Consider the following 12,812-nt stretch of genomic DNA (forward strand, 5'->3'; position numbering starts at 1 on the left):
CAGAAGCAGCCCCTCTGGGGGCGGGCGGGGTGCGGGGTTGGTGTTCAGGCAGCCTGGCGGGAGCGGGGGCTCACCCCCGTGACCCCCACCAGCTTCCACGAGGACCAGCCCTCCCGACGCGCTCCCTGCCCTCGGTCGGAGCAGCAGCTGCCTTTGGTGGTTGGGTCGTTCCTCTGGGGAGCGCGAGTCCCTCCGCCGGCGCTGCAGCAGCCTCGGTGCCATCTCCTCAGCTCGCCCCCCCGACCGCGAGGTGCCCACCTGTTCCTGCCCTCCCCGCAGCCGGACCCTCCTCCCGCGCTACGCCAGCCCCACGGCTGGGCCCGTGGGCCCTCTCCTGCGCGAAAGCCGGGAGTTGAACCTCGTGCTGGGCGCCCGGCTGCTCCTGGGGATCCCCCGGCTGCTCCAGGGGACCCCCGGCTGCCGGCGCCCACGGACTCACCTGGAGCTTTATAACAGAAACGGTGCCCAGCACTCTGCTGCGTAGCGAGGGCCACTGCCTCCCGCACACAAATGTGTTGTCTTTATTCACCCCAAAATTACCGCCATTAACTTCAGCAGCTTCCTCGGAGCTGTTCCCGTGCTGGAAGGGGGAAACACCCCCCACCCCCGGTGCTTTCACTGTCCACGTTTCCAGCTACTCCCTTATATATACAAAAACAAAATCTCCTAAACTGCTTCCAGGCAGGTTGCTGAATTGGTTTGGGGTAGGGACCCAACAATGGTTTTATTTGGTCAGTTGTGTGTCTGTGCCTCTCCTCCTTCACATTTTTTCTTTTTTTTCACTTTTCTCTACTTCTGATTTTGCTTCTTTGCTTCCTGTTTTATCTTGTTTATTCCTCTGTAGAGGAGGAGAGCAGGGGACAGGGAGAGGGACTCCTTTGAAAAGTCTGGTTAAATGAACCACTGTGGGAGTCCAAATACTCTTTATAGTCAAGCAAGCTGGTGGAGAAGTGAGTGCCAGCATATTAAGCTGCATGGTGACGGCAAAGATCAGCCCTCACAGTCCCCTTAGGAGGGGAGAGAAGGGGCCGGGGACACTCATTTTCCCAGAATTCAACCCCACTCGGAAGTCACAAGCCCAAACCCTCAAAGAGCTTCAAGCCTTGATGTCCGGGTTGTATGTGAGCGTGGCAGATGCACGTTTTGGTTCAGGTCAGCACGGCAGCACCCACAGTTTGGTTTTCACTAGCTCCTAGTGGGCTGTACATCTCTGTGTCAAGCTCCGCTCCAGCAGGAGCCGCATCTGAGCTCTGCTCTTGCTCGCTCTGGCAGAATGCACGTTTTTTGGCTGCTACATGTTTTTTCCTTTTGGTCTTTTTTTGGCTGTTCTAGAAGCAGCTGGGCACAAATTACTTTCATTCCAACAGCATCATTTTCATACTACAGGCTTCCAGCTAGTTAGAGCTATACTGAGGACGGGGGAGCGGGGATAGCAATGACATTTCCCTTCAGTACAGAAAATAAACAAATTCTCAAAACCAGAAACTTTCAGGAAAGATCCTGTCACTTCTGTGCAACCCCGACCACCGGCTGCTGCTCTGGCGCTGCAGCTTCACCTGCAGTGCTGAGCGCTGAACGGCCCCGGGAGATGGCACCCGAATTGTGTCTAGTGGAAAGCAGCAGGGCCGCAAATAATAGAGGTGCCTCTTCGCGGAGGCAATTTTGAGTTGCATGTCCTCCTTCCCTTACGTGGGGGGTATTGTGAGAGGGGGCACTAGATTCCTCAGACTGTAACCAACCTTGTTCATGCAGGCCGCTACTTCTGACCTGCAAGTCTTGATCAACACATTTGTCTTGTTTTCTCTAGTGTTGACAGCAGCGTAAGTGCCGGCACCAGCACCACGTTCAGATGGGAGGAACAGCGCCGTAAGCTGGAACAGGTGATGCTGAGGCCACACCTCTCTGCAGGGGAGCTTTGGGCTGGCGTGCTGCACACACCCTGCGCAAATGCTGCTCAAACCCTGCGCAAACGCTGCGGGGTTCATGCCTTTGGGGAGGCGAAGCTGCCCCTCGCAGCCCCACTCCCTCACTGCGGCCCCTCATAGCAGACCCTGGGACGTGTCATGCTGTCCCTTTGTCGCATCCCCCTCCCCGCCAGAGCCCCAGCACCGCGCCCAGCCTGTCCCCATCCCTGCTCCGGCTGCGGCGGGGCGGTGCTGTGGCTGCTACTCCTCGCTCAGGGCCCCGCTCTGTGGACAACGCTTAATCCCCTCTGTCCAGTCTAGCGCACTGCGGCACCTGCCTGCACAACCTTTGCAGAGCTCTAAGACCAGGGTGCCCGCGGCCAGCAGCCGCGCTGAGGGAGTTAAGGGGCTCAGGCTCCCTGGCCAGTGCCCTGTAAGTGCTCTCTTGCCTGACTGCCCCGACAGAGCCTCAGTTTCTGTCTGATCCCTCCTGCTCAAAGGGCAAATAGGCCCTAGAGACACTGTAGAGGTAGCAGCAGAATGCTGACTGCCTGCTCCTGGGCGGGAAGGACCATCAGCATCCTTCGTCCTCTACGTTTCTCAGTGGCTGTGAAACGACAGGCTGCGGTGGGAGAGCGCCCGCTGCCCTCCCAGCCTCGTCCCTCATCCACAGAGGTCGGGCTCTTTCCTGCCTTGTGCTTTTGATCTATAAAGCTTTGCTTGTCAGCAGTGACCCCGACATGTCTCTGCCCATTTCCAGTGTGCTGGGGCAGCCCTTCATGACTGTCAGTTTGCATTTGGTCCTGGGCCTGTTAACCTTGACCCCCCGGCCCCAGCGTGGGCTCTCTGGGCTTCCGTCACCGTTTCCGCGGGTGCTCGCAGCTTCTTCCCGGTGGGGGGGTGACGGGGCGAGCAGGTCTGCACCGCAGCCGTGTGTCTGGATGCCACTGGCACCACAGACCCCGGGTGCCCTCTGCTCCCCGGGCACCACTCACCCTCGGGTGCAGCTGCCTCCTCTGGCCTGAGCTGCAGCGAGCTTTCTCTAGAGGGAAAAGCTGAGCTCAGCACCTTCTCAGTGCGGTTTGGGAGCTCCCCTCACCGACCAGGGTGCACCTTCTCTTGTCTTCTCTTCTCTTGTGGCTGTCAGTGCCCATGTCACCAGGAATCCTTGGGCTGTAGGAGCCTTCTCTGGGTTTCCCAGCCGCAGCCTCTCGCTCCTCCACGTCTCTCGGCTGCGCTGTGTGAGGCTGTCCCCGCTGAGGCAGGCAGGAGGAAAGCCTCGGTCCCCTGTGAAGATGCTCCCAGCAGCACAGGGCAAACGCCCCGAGTGTTCGGAGAGGTGCTGGGCACCGTGCAGAGGCAGGTGGATGTAGTAAATGCACTGACACAGCAGGACTGCAACGCTCCGGCCTCCTGCAAACCCCTTCCTTAGAGGTCAGACACCTTGGGCTGTCCTGGGTGCTGTACCTGGGCCTCGAAGAGCTGCAGGAATGCTCGTGTGCCTGCAGGAAAGGCGCCTGCTGATGGAAACTGAGGCTGTAAGAGCTTAGCCCCATGGGTTTTGACATCTTTACTTCACCCCACCCAAGGAGCCAGCTCAGCTATTTCATGATAAATGGAATTGGAGGCTGTTTCACTCGCCTTAGTCTCTTACGAGGTTTTGGTTGCTGTTAATTCTGACTGGTTCTTCCAGAGCTGCTGCTGGGACATTCGTCTTTATGCTGCCACAATCCACTCCCGAGGCCCCTTTGAGCAGCAAGAGCCCGGGAAGTTCCGTGTCCAAAAATAAAACCTCCAGCAGCAGCAGCAGCAAGGGAAGCACGGCTGCGGGCATCAGCCAGCGCCCCTGGGGCCAATACCCGGCACCAGCGCCCCAGGAGAGCAGCACAGAACCACGGGGCTGCCGGGCTCCAGCCCGCCCCACCGAGCACCAGCTCCACGCAAACGGGCGCGGGGCACCCTTGGGAGCAGATCTGCGGGGAGGGAGGGAGGAGGGTGCTGCCGCAGCCCCTGGCCGGGTCCTGCCGTGTGGGCAGGGGGGATTCTGGCTCTGGCCAGACCAGTCTGCCCAGTCTGTGAGGCCTCAGCCACGGCCCCTCCTGCTTACTCCACAGCCAGCCGCAGGGCCTCTGCAGGCTTTGCTGGGTTTCCTGCAGGTCTCCAGACCTCTGCAGGGGTTGGAGGGGAACAGGCACCCAGCTGACACCCCGGGGGGGCTTATGGCCACCACAGCCTGTTCCTTCATCTGCCGCTGTTGGCACAGCTCAGGTCTGGCAACTGCTGCCCGCTACGGGAGATTTGCTTACAGGGTGAGCTAAGGGTTAATGTAGAGCCTCTGGCAGTTTAATCAGCGGACTAGAAACTCCATTTTATAGAGACTGCCAGATTAAATTCAAAAGCCTAAAAGATGCTAGATGATAGAGAGAGAAGGATGTGCTTGCCAAATACTGCTGTGCTTACGTAGAAGGCAGACAGAGCGATCGCATTACAGGATGATGAGAACAGACGCAAGCGGGGTAAGAGGACTGGGTAGTGACACTTGTGAGCCACTGGCTGCTGCTGTTCAAGCAGGGACATGGTTTTGCTCACTAATGTTTGCAAAGGCTCTGGGGACCCTGCAGAGGGAGAGAAAAGCATTGTGATGCTGAAGGCTGTTCTTGGCGTGGTGCCTTGCCCAGTCCCTTTCCTCCCAGACTGCAGATGGGCATTTTCATGCTCTGGCAACCTGCACCCAGCACAACAGCATCCAGTCATTGCCTGAGCTTTTCTTGTGCTGGTAACTTGGCTGCTCCAGTTCCCCAAATAACCTTCACGATGCAGCTGAAGCCTAAGGCCTGGGTGGGAGAGTAGACACAAACTACCAAGTCAAAAGCTGTTTTCACTTGCAGGTGCTGACAGCGAGGACCGGGGCAGCTCATGTCAGCTCAGCCTGGTGCCTCGGGCACAGACAACCTGCAAATGCTCCACCGTGTTTAAGGATTCAGGATGGAATGAGAGGTTATTCAAGCAGGTGTTTCAGCTCCAGAATGAATACATGCAGCTAATCCTCTGCGTTTTTCACTCAAGTGCGTTTCAAGAGCTAGAGAGTGACATTAGGACACAAATCGAAGTTAGGCAGTACGAAGACATTTTGAGAGGATGCCTGGTTTGACTGTTAAAAATGAACAGAGTCAGGCACTACGCATTTTCCAATGATGTTTATTTGTTTTCTGTAGCCCACTGACACAGCTGGATCTGGCAATGGAGCAGATTCTTTTTTCCTTAAAGTGTCTATGTGACATGAAGTCAAGGCTAACACTGTAGTCAAAGGCATTTAGAGAGGGCAGCAGCAGAAGCAATGAGAGGTGTCGGGAGGAGGCTGCACAGCGAGGCAAGAAGCGCAGGGAGCACCTTCCCTCTCGCTGCCACAGTGGAGACAGGGTGCAGAGAGGCTTACAATCTTTTTGGTTACCTGTACCAGACAAACACAGCACCATGCAACACAATCGGCAGCTGGAAATGGGTGGAGGGGAGGATACGGACAGTTATTGCAGTCTGCTCTTTCGGAAGCAGTGTGCCTCAGAAACGCAGCTGCCGGTGGCAGGGAGCAGTCTGATGAGGGACCAGGCTGTCAGCACCTGGGACACAAGCTCCCAAGTGGCATTTGCTTGCTGAAGGGAACCACAATTCTCAGGATGCATCTACCAGGACAGACCTCTCCCTTGGAGCCAGAGCCACTCTGCCGCATTTCAAAAGGAGTTCAAGTATCTAAAGTACCATGTAAAGAGCCACCTATGTGTTTTCTTCGCAGGAGGTGAACTACCGTGGTGTCTGAACAGGTTGAGGTTCCTTCCCTCCCAGCTCTGGCCCAGACCTTCCATGGCAATGTGCTGTCCAGCCCAGCTGAAGGCAGCACCACTCAAACAATTTCTCTTCTAAACGAAGACTGGAAGAATACCTTCTCCTGATGGCACTCTGCTGCTCGCAACTGCAGCCCCTCCCGCCCTCCCGCCCAGGTCCCACAGAGCTGCACGTGCTGCACAGCTGCCCAGGACAGCAGCTGGGCCGCAGGTACGGGAAGGTGGCACACGCACAGGCTCTCTCCCTTTTGCTTTGTTTCACCCAGTCACAGACCTTCCAGCACCTGAACGCTCCTCTGCCAAGTGGTTCCTTCATCCCAAGCAATCCGCACAGCAGCAGCCAACCCAGAAGTCTCCACGGTGGGGGGCAACTCGTGCACCCTGGTTTGCAGCTGAGACCTTTGCTCAGCCCTAGAGACTGAGAGAAAGGCTTTGGAAAGGCAGGCTGGCTCCCGCAGCCAGCACCATGCCCTTGTCTCAGCCAGTTACTGTACAAAATGGACAACACACACACATTATTTACAGCCTGTTTTTCACATGATGGAGCAGCTCTTGGCTCGGTCTTTCCTGATCTCTGTGTCATTCAGTAAGTCCGTCCTGCCAGGCATCTGTGACGCCCGCTTCAGTCCCCGTTTGGAGTTGCTGCGCTTCAAGTTCTTGTGCACCCTGTTGACCGAGGCAAGTGTGGTCACGTGAAACACATCCCGTACGCTGTTCTCCGAGACCTTGGAGGAGCACTCGGCGTAGGCCACTGCCCCAATCTGCCGTGCCAGCGCGCTGCCCTGTGGTGCAGAGAGAGGGGGAGGAAAAGGGAAGAAGGTTAAGAAACCGGAGCTCTGCAAGGAGCAGCCTTTCACATCACCATCAGCCCTGCCTGTGCTGGCAGCCCCATCAGAGACCGTCTCTCTCACAACGTTTACTCATCACCTCTATAAACAAAGTGCAGGCGTCTGTGAGAGCACCAGACGTGAGGGTGGCCTCCCAGGCAGACGGTGCTGCCGGGCGCGGGACCCTGAATCAGTCACACCTTCCCAGTGACACGGTGCCAGCTCTACGGCCGAGGGCCCCGGCGGCCCCTCTCACCGGGACAGTCATCTGGGACCTGCTCTGCCCACGCCGAGCCAGGCACAGAGCAACCCTGCACTGGGCCACCGAGACGGGGCCCCTGGGCCGTCCCGGAGGGGCTGCAGCAGCCTGGCAGCAGACCCTCAGACCCCCCAGCTGTGGCTTGTCCCCCCCCGGCAGTGTTGCCCCAGAACCTGAGCAGGAGAGTCACTCAGCACAGAGACCTGCACTGAACTAGGAAATGCAGAAGCACAACACTCGCCTTTTTCCAGTCCAACTTGTCAAATCAGGATCTCCACCACCTTTGAGGAAAGACTTTTGAGCTACTAACCAGGAGGCTGTTCACCAGAGCATCAGGGCAGGGTCTGCCAGAGCTGGGGAAAAGAGCATGAGCAGCTCGGAGTCCATGAGCCAAGATCAAACCAGCTTCAGACCAAGACCTGGGCACAGCGGGTCACTTGGTGCTGAGCTTCCTTGTACTAGTGGGTGCTGCAGAAAAGCCCCCACCTCCCCTCCCCAGGCCCTGCGGGGACGGCTGCTGAAACACACCTGCTCGTGCGTCACAGGGATGAGGCGCTGTTTGGAAAGCTCCCGGAGCGTGTTCAGGTCTGTCCGCATGTCCAGCTTGCAGCCAACCAGCACAATCTTCGCGTTGGGGCAGAACTCCTGCGTCTCCCCTTGCCACTGTGGAGGAGACAAAGGGAGAAGGTGCTCAGGGGCTGCTGGTGTACGAGACACTTCAAGAGGCCCAGCGGCACCTCCACGTCAAGTTAATTTTGGCAGCAGGCAGCCTGCAAAAGGGTCAAGGTTGGGACAACAAAGGCAACCCCGGGGTCTCAGATAGTCACCCCCCTCCATCCAGGCCAAGAGTCCCACCCAGGACTCGCTGGAGGGGGGACAGGCCAGGAGAGTCAGGCCATCAGCTCCAACCGGGCAGCGTCACCCAGGCAAACGCCGCTGAGCCTCACGGCAGAGCCCCCCAGGCCGGCCACAGCTTCTGCTCCCACCAGCAAGCGGCAGGGCAAGGATGACTGCGGCGGCCCGGGGTCCCGGCACCCCCTGACCTCCTGCACACACTGCCAAGCTGCCCTGGCCTGGACCAGTCAGGGTACCAGAACAGCTACTGGTAGCCACTGCAATGCCACTTTTAGGTCTCTTGCCTCAAAGCTGCAGAGCCTGGTGCCAGCACCGAGGCTGGTTTTGGCCCCGCTGCAGCCTGTAGACTCATATTTCAGGATGAGGGGAAGGGGTGCGGGCAGTGGTGGTCACCATGGCCAGGGGGGGCTCTCAGTGGGGACACAGGCGGGAGCAGCTCTGGAGACTGTGCTGAGGACAGGACACACGGGGACAGGCAGCTTTTGGTGTTCTGAATATAACATGAGGCTCTAATGGGATCAGGTTTGGAAAGCAGACTTCAGAGGCCAAGACCAGGGACTGTGGTGTGTGTGGCTTTTCCAAACAGGGGTCACAGCTGTGCAGAGACTGATTAGCTCATCGGGGCACTTTAATGATGCCCCAGGCAAGGATGGGAATGCTCAGAGTGCCTCTCAGGTAACTATGCTCACTTGTTCCAGATATGCCCTGCAAACCTGTTTAAGCTGGAGTCCCCTGCAAGAGGCCATGGGACATCCTCGTGGGTATGACTGTGGAAAATTAATGACCACACAGTCTGGGGCACAGATCTGGGACTCGGAAGGTCAGCCTCGCTGGACCTTTTGAACCGCGGTCAGCAGGGAGCTCTTTGCACAACATACTCATTACTTGTTTATTATTGGGAGCCACATGTTAAAGACATTAAGATATTCAGAGCAGAGCTACAGCCAGGGAAATAAAGAACTGAAGGAATGGAAGGAGGCCAGGGCAAGCATCTACCCTCTTCGCACTAATGGTCCCTTTCAGAGCTCCAGAAATGAATGCCCAATGTGCAGCCAAGTGTCCACAGCAGTAAATAAAACCATCACCTGTGACCTCCCCTAGGGGAGACCTGTACAGCCCCATCAGCGTGTCAGCACCCTTGTTACTTGTCCAGTGTTTCTGAAGTCGGGGGCAGATAATAAAGAGATTACCCAGGCAAAGATGTCACTTGGAATTAGCAATTTCCTGCTATGCTAACTGATGGTTAAGCGCATCCCTTAGGCAATTAGAAGGGCAAAGAAAACGAAGCCCACAGCCCTGTTCTGGGAGATTTCTGGTGTCACAGCTGCACAGCACCAAGGGCTAACACACCCACCAGAGGATGATGATGCAGCTCTTTTGGAGCTGGAATTGAAACACCCTAATTTACCTGAAGGATGAAAATTCTCGAAGGGATTGAGCTATAGGGTCTGGTCCTACCAGGCAGAGGTCACGGTTATCTGTAATGCCACGGGGCTCCCCTGCCTGTGGAGAGAGGTGCGACCCTTTTCTCACATGACTGATGTCTTGAGGAGCCTCAGATTTGCTGCGCTACCAAGAATTGTCAGAATGAAGGCACCACCCCACAAAAACCTGCTTGGTATGAAATGAAGAGTTGCTTGTTTGCATTCTCTCAGACAGCTCCTTCCCTTCAACTGTACACACTTTACAGGCAGTCCAGGCATCCAAAGGGCAGCAACAATAATTTCCTTTGCTGAACTAGCATTTTTGCCTGAGGCTTGAACAGGGAGTGTTATTTTCCTTATTCAGCTGATATCAAAAGCTAAAACCCATTTCAACTTCATGGTGTCTTAGCAATTTTCCTCACCTCCATAGGCTGCAAGCCTGCACCAAAGGAAACAAGGCATCTACTCGGAGGCACTTAAGAAATCCCCTGTGATTTAGGGTTTATTTTAAGTCACCATATCAAACAGACATTGCCTAACAGCACTCAGAGCATCTGCGAGGCTGCGCAGGGAAGACCGTGCACTGAGCAGTGCGGACTCACATGAAGAGCGTGCGGAGACACATAAATAAATCCCAACCCTGGCTAATTATTGATGGGTTTGCATCTCATTAAGGTATAAGTGATTTGCTTGCATTATTATTCTGCTGACTCCCAAGCTGAGCAGAGAACTCTTTCAGTCCCCATGAAACACGCCTCCCTCCACCCAGCACACTTGGTACCCGGGAGCTGCCTTGGAAGCGAACACTGCGCCATTGACCAACTTCTCTGAAGGGTCTTTGTCCCCTCACCAGGACCCTTCTGAGGCACAGACCCACGTCTCAGCCCTCCCAGCAGCTGAGTAAGAGGCACTTGCTTCAGCACGTTTGGCAAAATGTGGAGAGGCCAAGAGGGCAGGCAGTACAATGCAGCTTGTTCAGACCATGGCCAGTCCAGCCCTGGCAGCCTGGGGCTCCCGGGGAGGATCTGCTCTGCAGAGCCTTCCACGCCTCGGTGGCTCAGAGCTTCACAAACGAGACGCCAGGCGAGGCTCGCCGCTGGGACAGGGTGCAGCACGGCGGGGAGCTCCCTGAAACCACAGCTCCCGAATTTCACGGGAGGCGGCAGGGAACGGCCAGGACCAAGGGATGCGAGTGCCAGGAGGCCATTCAGCCTCTCCGCTGAGCTGCATCCGGAGGTGCTGGACTGCGTGGCACCTCGGAGCAAAGCCTCGCGTGGGAACCTCTCCCTGGGTGCCCCTGGAGCGCGGCGGGCAGGGACCTGCTGTGCAGGCAGCGTGCCCCAGAGTGAATCCCCAGCCCTGTGGGGCTCCCCAGGACCTGCCAGACCTGGCAGGTGGAAACACCTGCTTAGCTGAAAGGCGCTGACCTGCAGGTAGAAAACTCCTGGCTGCTAACAGAGCGTGGCCGGGCAGCTCTGCCAGGGCAGGCGTTCAGGGCCCTGCATGCTATCCAGTCCAGTGGCACCGTGCCATCTCGTTTTATTCATTCATGGACTTAAAATTCAGTGCCACAGCTCATTATTCTTGTTGTCAAGCTATAGGGAACTGATTTCTGTCTTTCTTAATGTGCAGATGCTGAACTGAGAGGACAGCCAAAAAACTGAGCTCTCTACTTGCATGGAAATAGGCACCAGGGGCCCCTTCCCAACCACTGCAAGAACAGCGCAGTCCCTGGTGGTTACGCTAAGGAGAGATGCACCACGCTGTCCAAGGTCTTAATGAAAAAGAGAATGAATGCTCTACATTTCTCTCTGTCGCCACATTTGTATGTGTGCATACACACAGACTCCCCACACATGCTGCAAGCTACCATGAGCTACACCATTCAGTGGGCTCCTTTCAAATGGAAACATCTTGCTTTCTGCGCAGACCACGCAGGGGTCGGCCGCAGCCGACCATCCTCATCTGACACGCAAACTCCAGCCAGGGCTTGGCCACAGGGCTGGAGGGTTCAGCCCTGGTTGCAGCCCCAGGGCAACCGCAGAGGAGCCACCGCGCTGCCACAACGCGCCGGGCACTCACCTTCTTGAGCACGCTGTCCAGGGTCTCCGGGCGGCTGATGTCAAAGCAGATGAGCACAGCGTCTGAGTCCGGGTAGGCCAAGGGACGGACGTTATCATAATACGCTGAGCCTGCGGGGGGGGGGAGAGTGGTGAGCAGAAAGTCTCATCCCCGCTGACTCCTGGTTACCTCAAGGGGCAGGCTGGGAGCCCCAGCCCGCTCTGCCAGGCAAGGAGATCTTTAATTCCAGTAAGAACTGGAGACACTGTGGCATAAGGCAAACTGTTCTGCCCAAGATAAGGAATGTTGGCCCAAGCTTCTGACCAGTGACCAGACACCATTAGATTTCAGCAGAGTTTGGTTTGCAGAGGATCTGGTCCCTCTGTTTAAGGGTGGAAGTCAGAGGTTCTGTCCTTGTGCTCTTACATTTACCCCTTTGCAGAGTGGAAATAAATGCAAGTTCTGTATCGCTCTCCCTCCCTAGTAAGCATCTGGCAAGTAAGAGGCGGTGGAGCTGTGCTGCCAGGGCACGCCGGCTCTCTGCAGAGAAAGGAGCTTGGCAGGACTGTGATGCTGTGGAGCAGCACATGCCTCTCTCCGCCACTTGCGTCTGTGTCCTGTTACTTGTCATGCAGTTGCTGTACCACTAACGGTGGGAAGGTGTGGCTGGGAATGCTGCTGCTGGTTTTCATCCTCTTGCTATCTTTATACAGGAGAGCTTGCTCACACAGATTGTGAGGATTTAAGACAGGTAAAAAAAGAATTGCCATTTCGTCTGGGTTTGTGCTGGAAAAAGTCAGACAGATTCTTTTTGGCACGTAAAAGATCTGACAGGATTTGGTGAGCAAGCTATAAATTGGAGGGGATGATTCTGTATTCTGCAGGATTTCCCAGTGTGCAGGCAGAGAGCCTAGCCTGAATCCTGCATAGCTTCTGCCACACACACACCTCCGATGCACATTTCAAGCATTAAAGTCATTGACCCACAATGTTTTATTTGAAGGGTGTTCTGTGTGTGATTGTGGATGCCTCGGTGAACGGTAACGGAGCAATCCGCTCATCGCTACTTAAAAACACTGTTTCGGTTTTATATTTGGCTCTACAATGGCTTAAACTTCCCGGAGGGATGAGAAGCAGATGTTTATTTATGAAAAGGGGAAGCAGAGACACCAGAGCCCTTGTTGAACCCATCTCCTCCGACAGAAGGATCGCCGCCCCAGGCCGAGGAGACCGGACGCGCTTCCTGCCCCTCGGCCGCCTGGACCGGCGCCTTCCCACCCCGGAGGAGGGTGGAGCACCCAGCCCGGGTGTCAGGTGGCTCCTTGATGAAGTTCAGCACCTGATGAATTATGGATGATGGTGGCTTGTGTTTCCGGAAGGATGGGAATCTGCCTGGGGTAAGCAGAGGAGAATAGGCGGATTCTCTGCAGGGGCTCTGACCCTGGCTCTTGCCCGCACGGGGGCTCACGGCCGACGAGGACGGCACGAGGGAGGTACAGCCCCCCCAGCAAACACCCCAGATCCCTCTGCAGGACTCAACCAGGAGAGCAGACCTGGCCCCGACCGCTCCTTCCTCTGCCCAGAGCCCACCCTGGGCCTTCCCCCACCCCGCCCAGCTCCGGAGCCTGGCCACCCCTCTCCCC

General features: G+C 56.5%; 1 protein-coding gene across 1 annotated transcript; it reads right to left on the minus strand.

The window, feature by feature from the left end:
- Nucleotides 1-5,082: 5,082 nt before the first annotated feature.
- Nucleotides 5,083-12,673, minus strand: RND2 (Rho family GTPase 2). The gene is made up of 3 exons (XM_026864744.1): nucleotides 11,191-12,673; nucleotides 7,358-7,492; nucleotides 5,083-6,525 (listed from the first exon to the last, which is right to left on the minus strand). The coding sequence occupies exons 2-3, from the start codon at nucleotides 7,424-7,426 to the stop codon at nucleotides 6,277-6,279; spliced, it is 318 nt and encodes a 105-aa protein (XP_026720545.1). The 5' UTR covers nucleotides 7,427-7,492; nucleotides 11,191-12,673; the 3' UTR covers nucleotides 5,083-6,276.
- Nucleotides 12,674-12,812: the final 139 nt, after the last annotated feature.

The sequence above is a fragment of the Athene cunicularia genome (genome assembly GCF_003259725.1).
Source record: "Athene cunicularia isolate RWA chromosome 27 unlocalized genomic scaffold, athCun1 chr27_part1, whole genome shotgun sequence".
In the NCBI taxonomy this organism is placed as follows: domain Eukaryota; kingdom Metazoa; phylum Chordata; class Aves; order Strigiformes; family Strigidae; genus Athene; species Athene cunicularia.

Bases quoted from the DNA above. Each gene is read 5' to 3' on its own strand.
- RND2 (XM_026864744.1), bottom strand. From the start codon at position 7,426: ATGCGGACAGACCTGAACACGCTCCGGGAGCTTTCCAAACAGCGCCTC. The intron at 6,526-7,357 runs GTGTGTTTCAGC...TCTGCACCACAG, and splicing joins TCCCTGTGACGCACGAGCAG to GGCAGCGCGCTGGCACGGCA.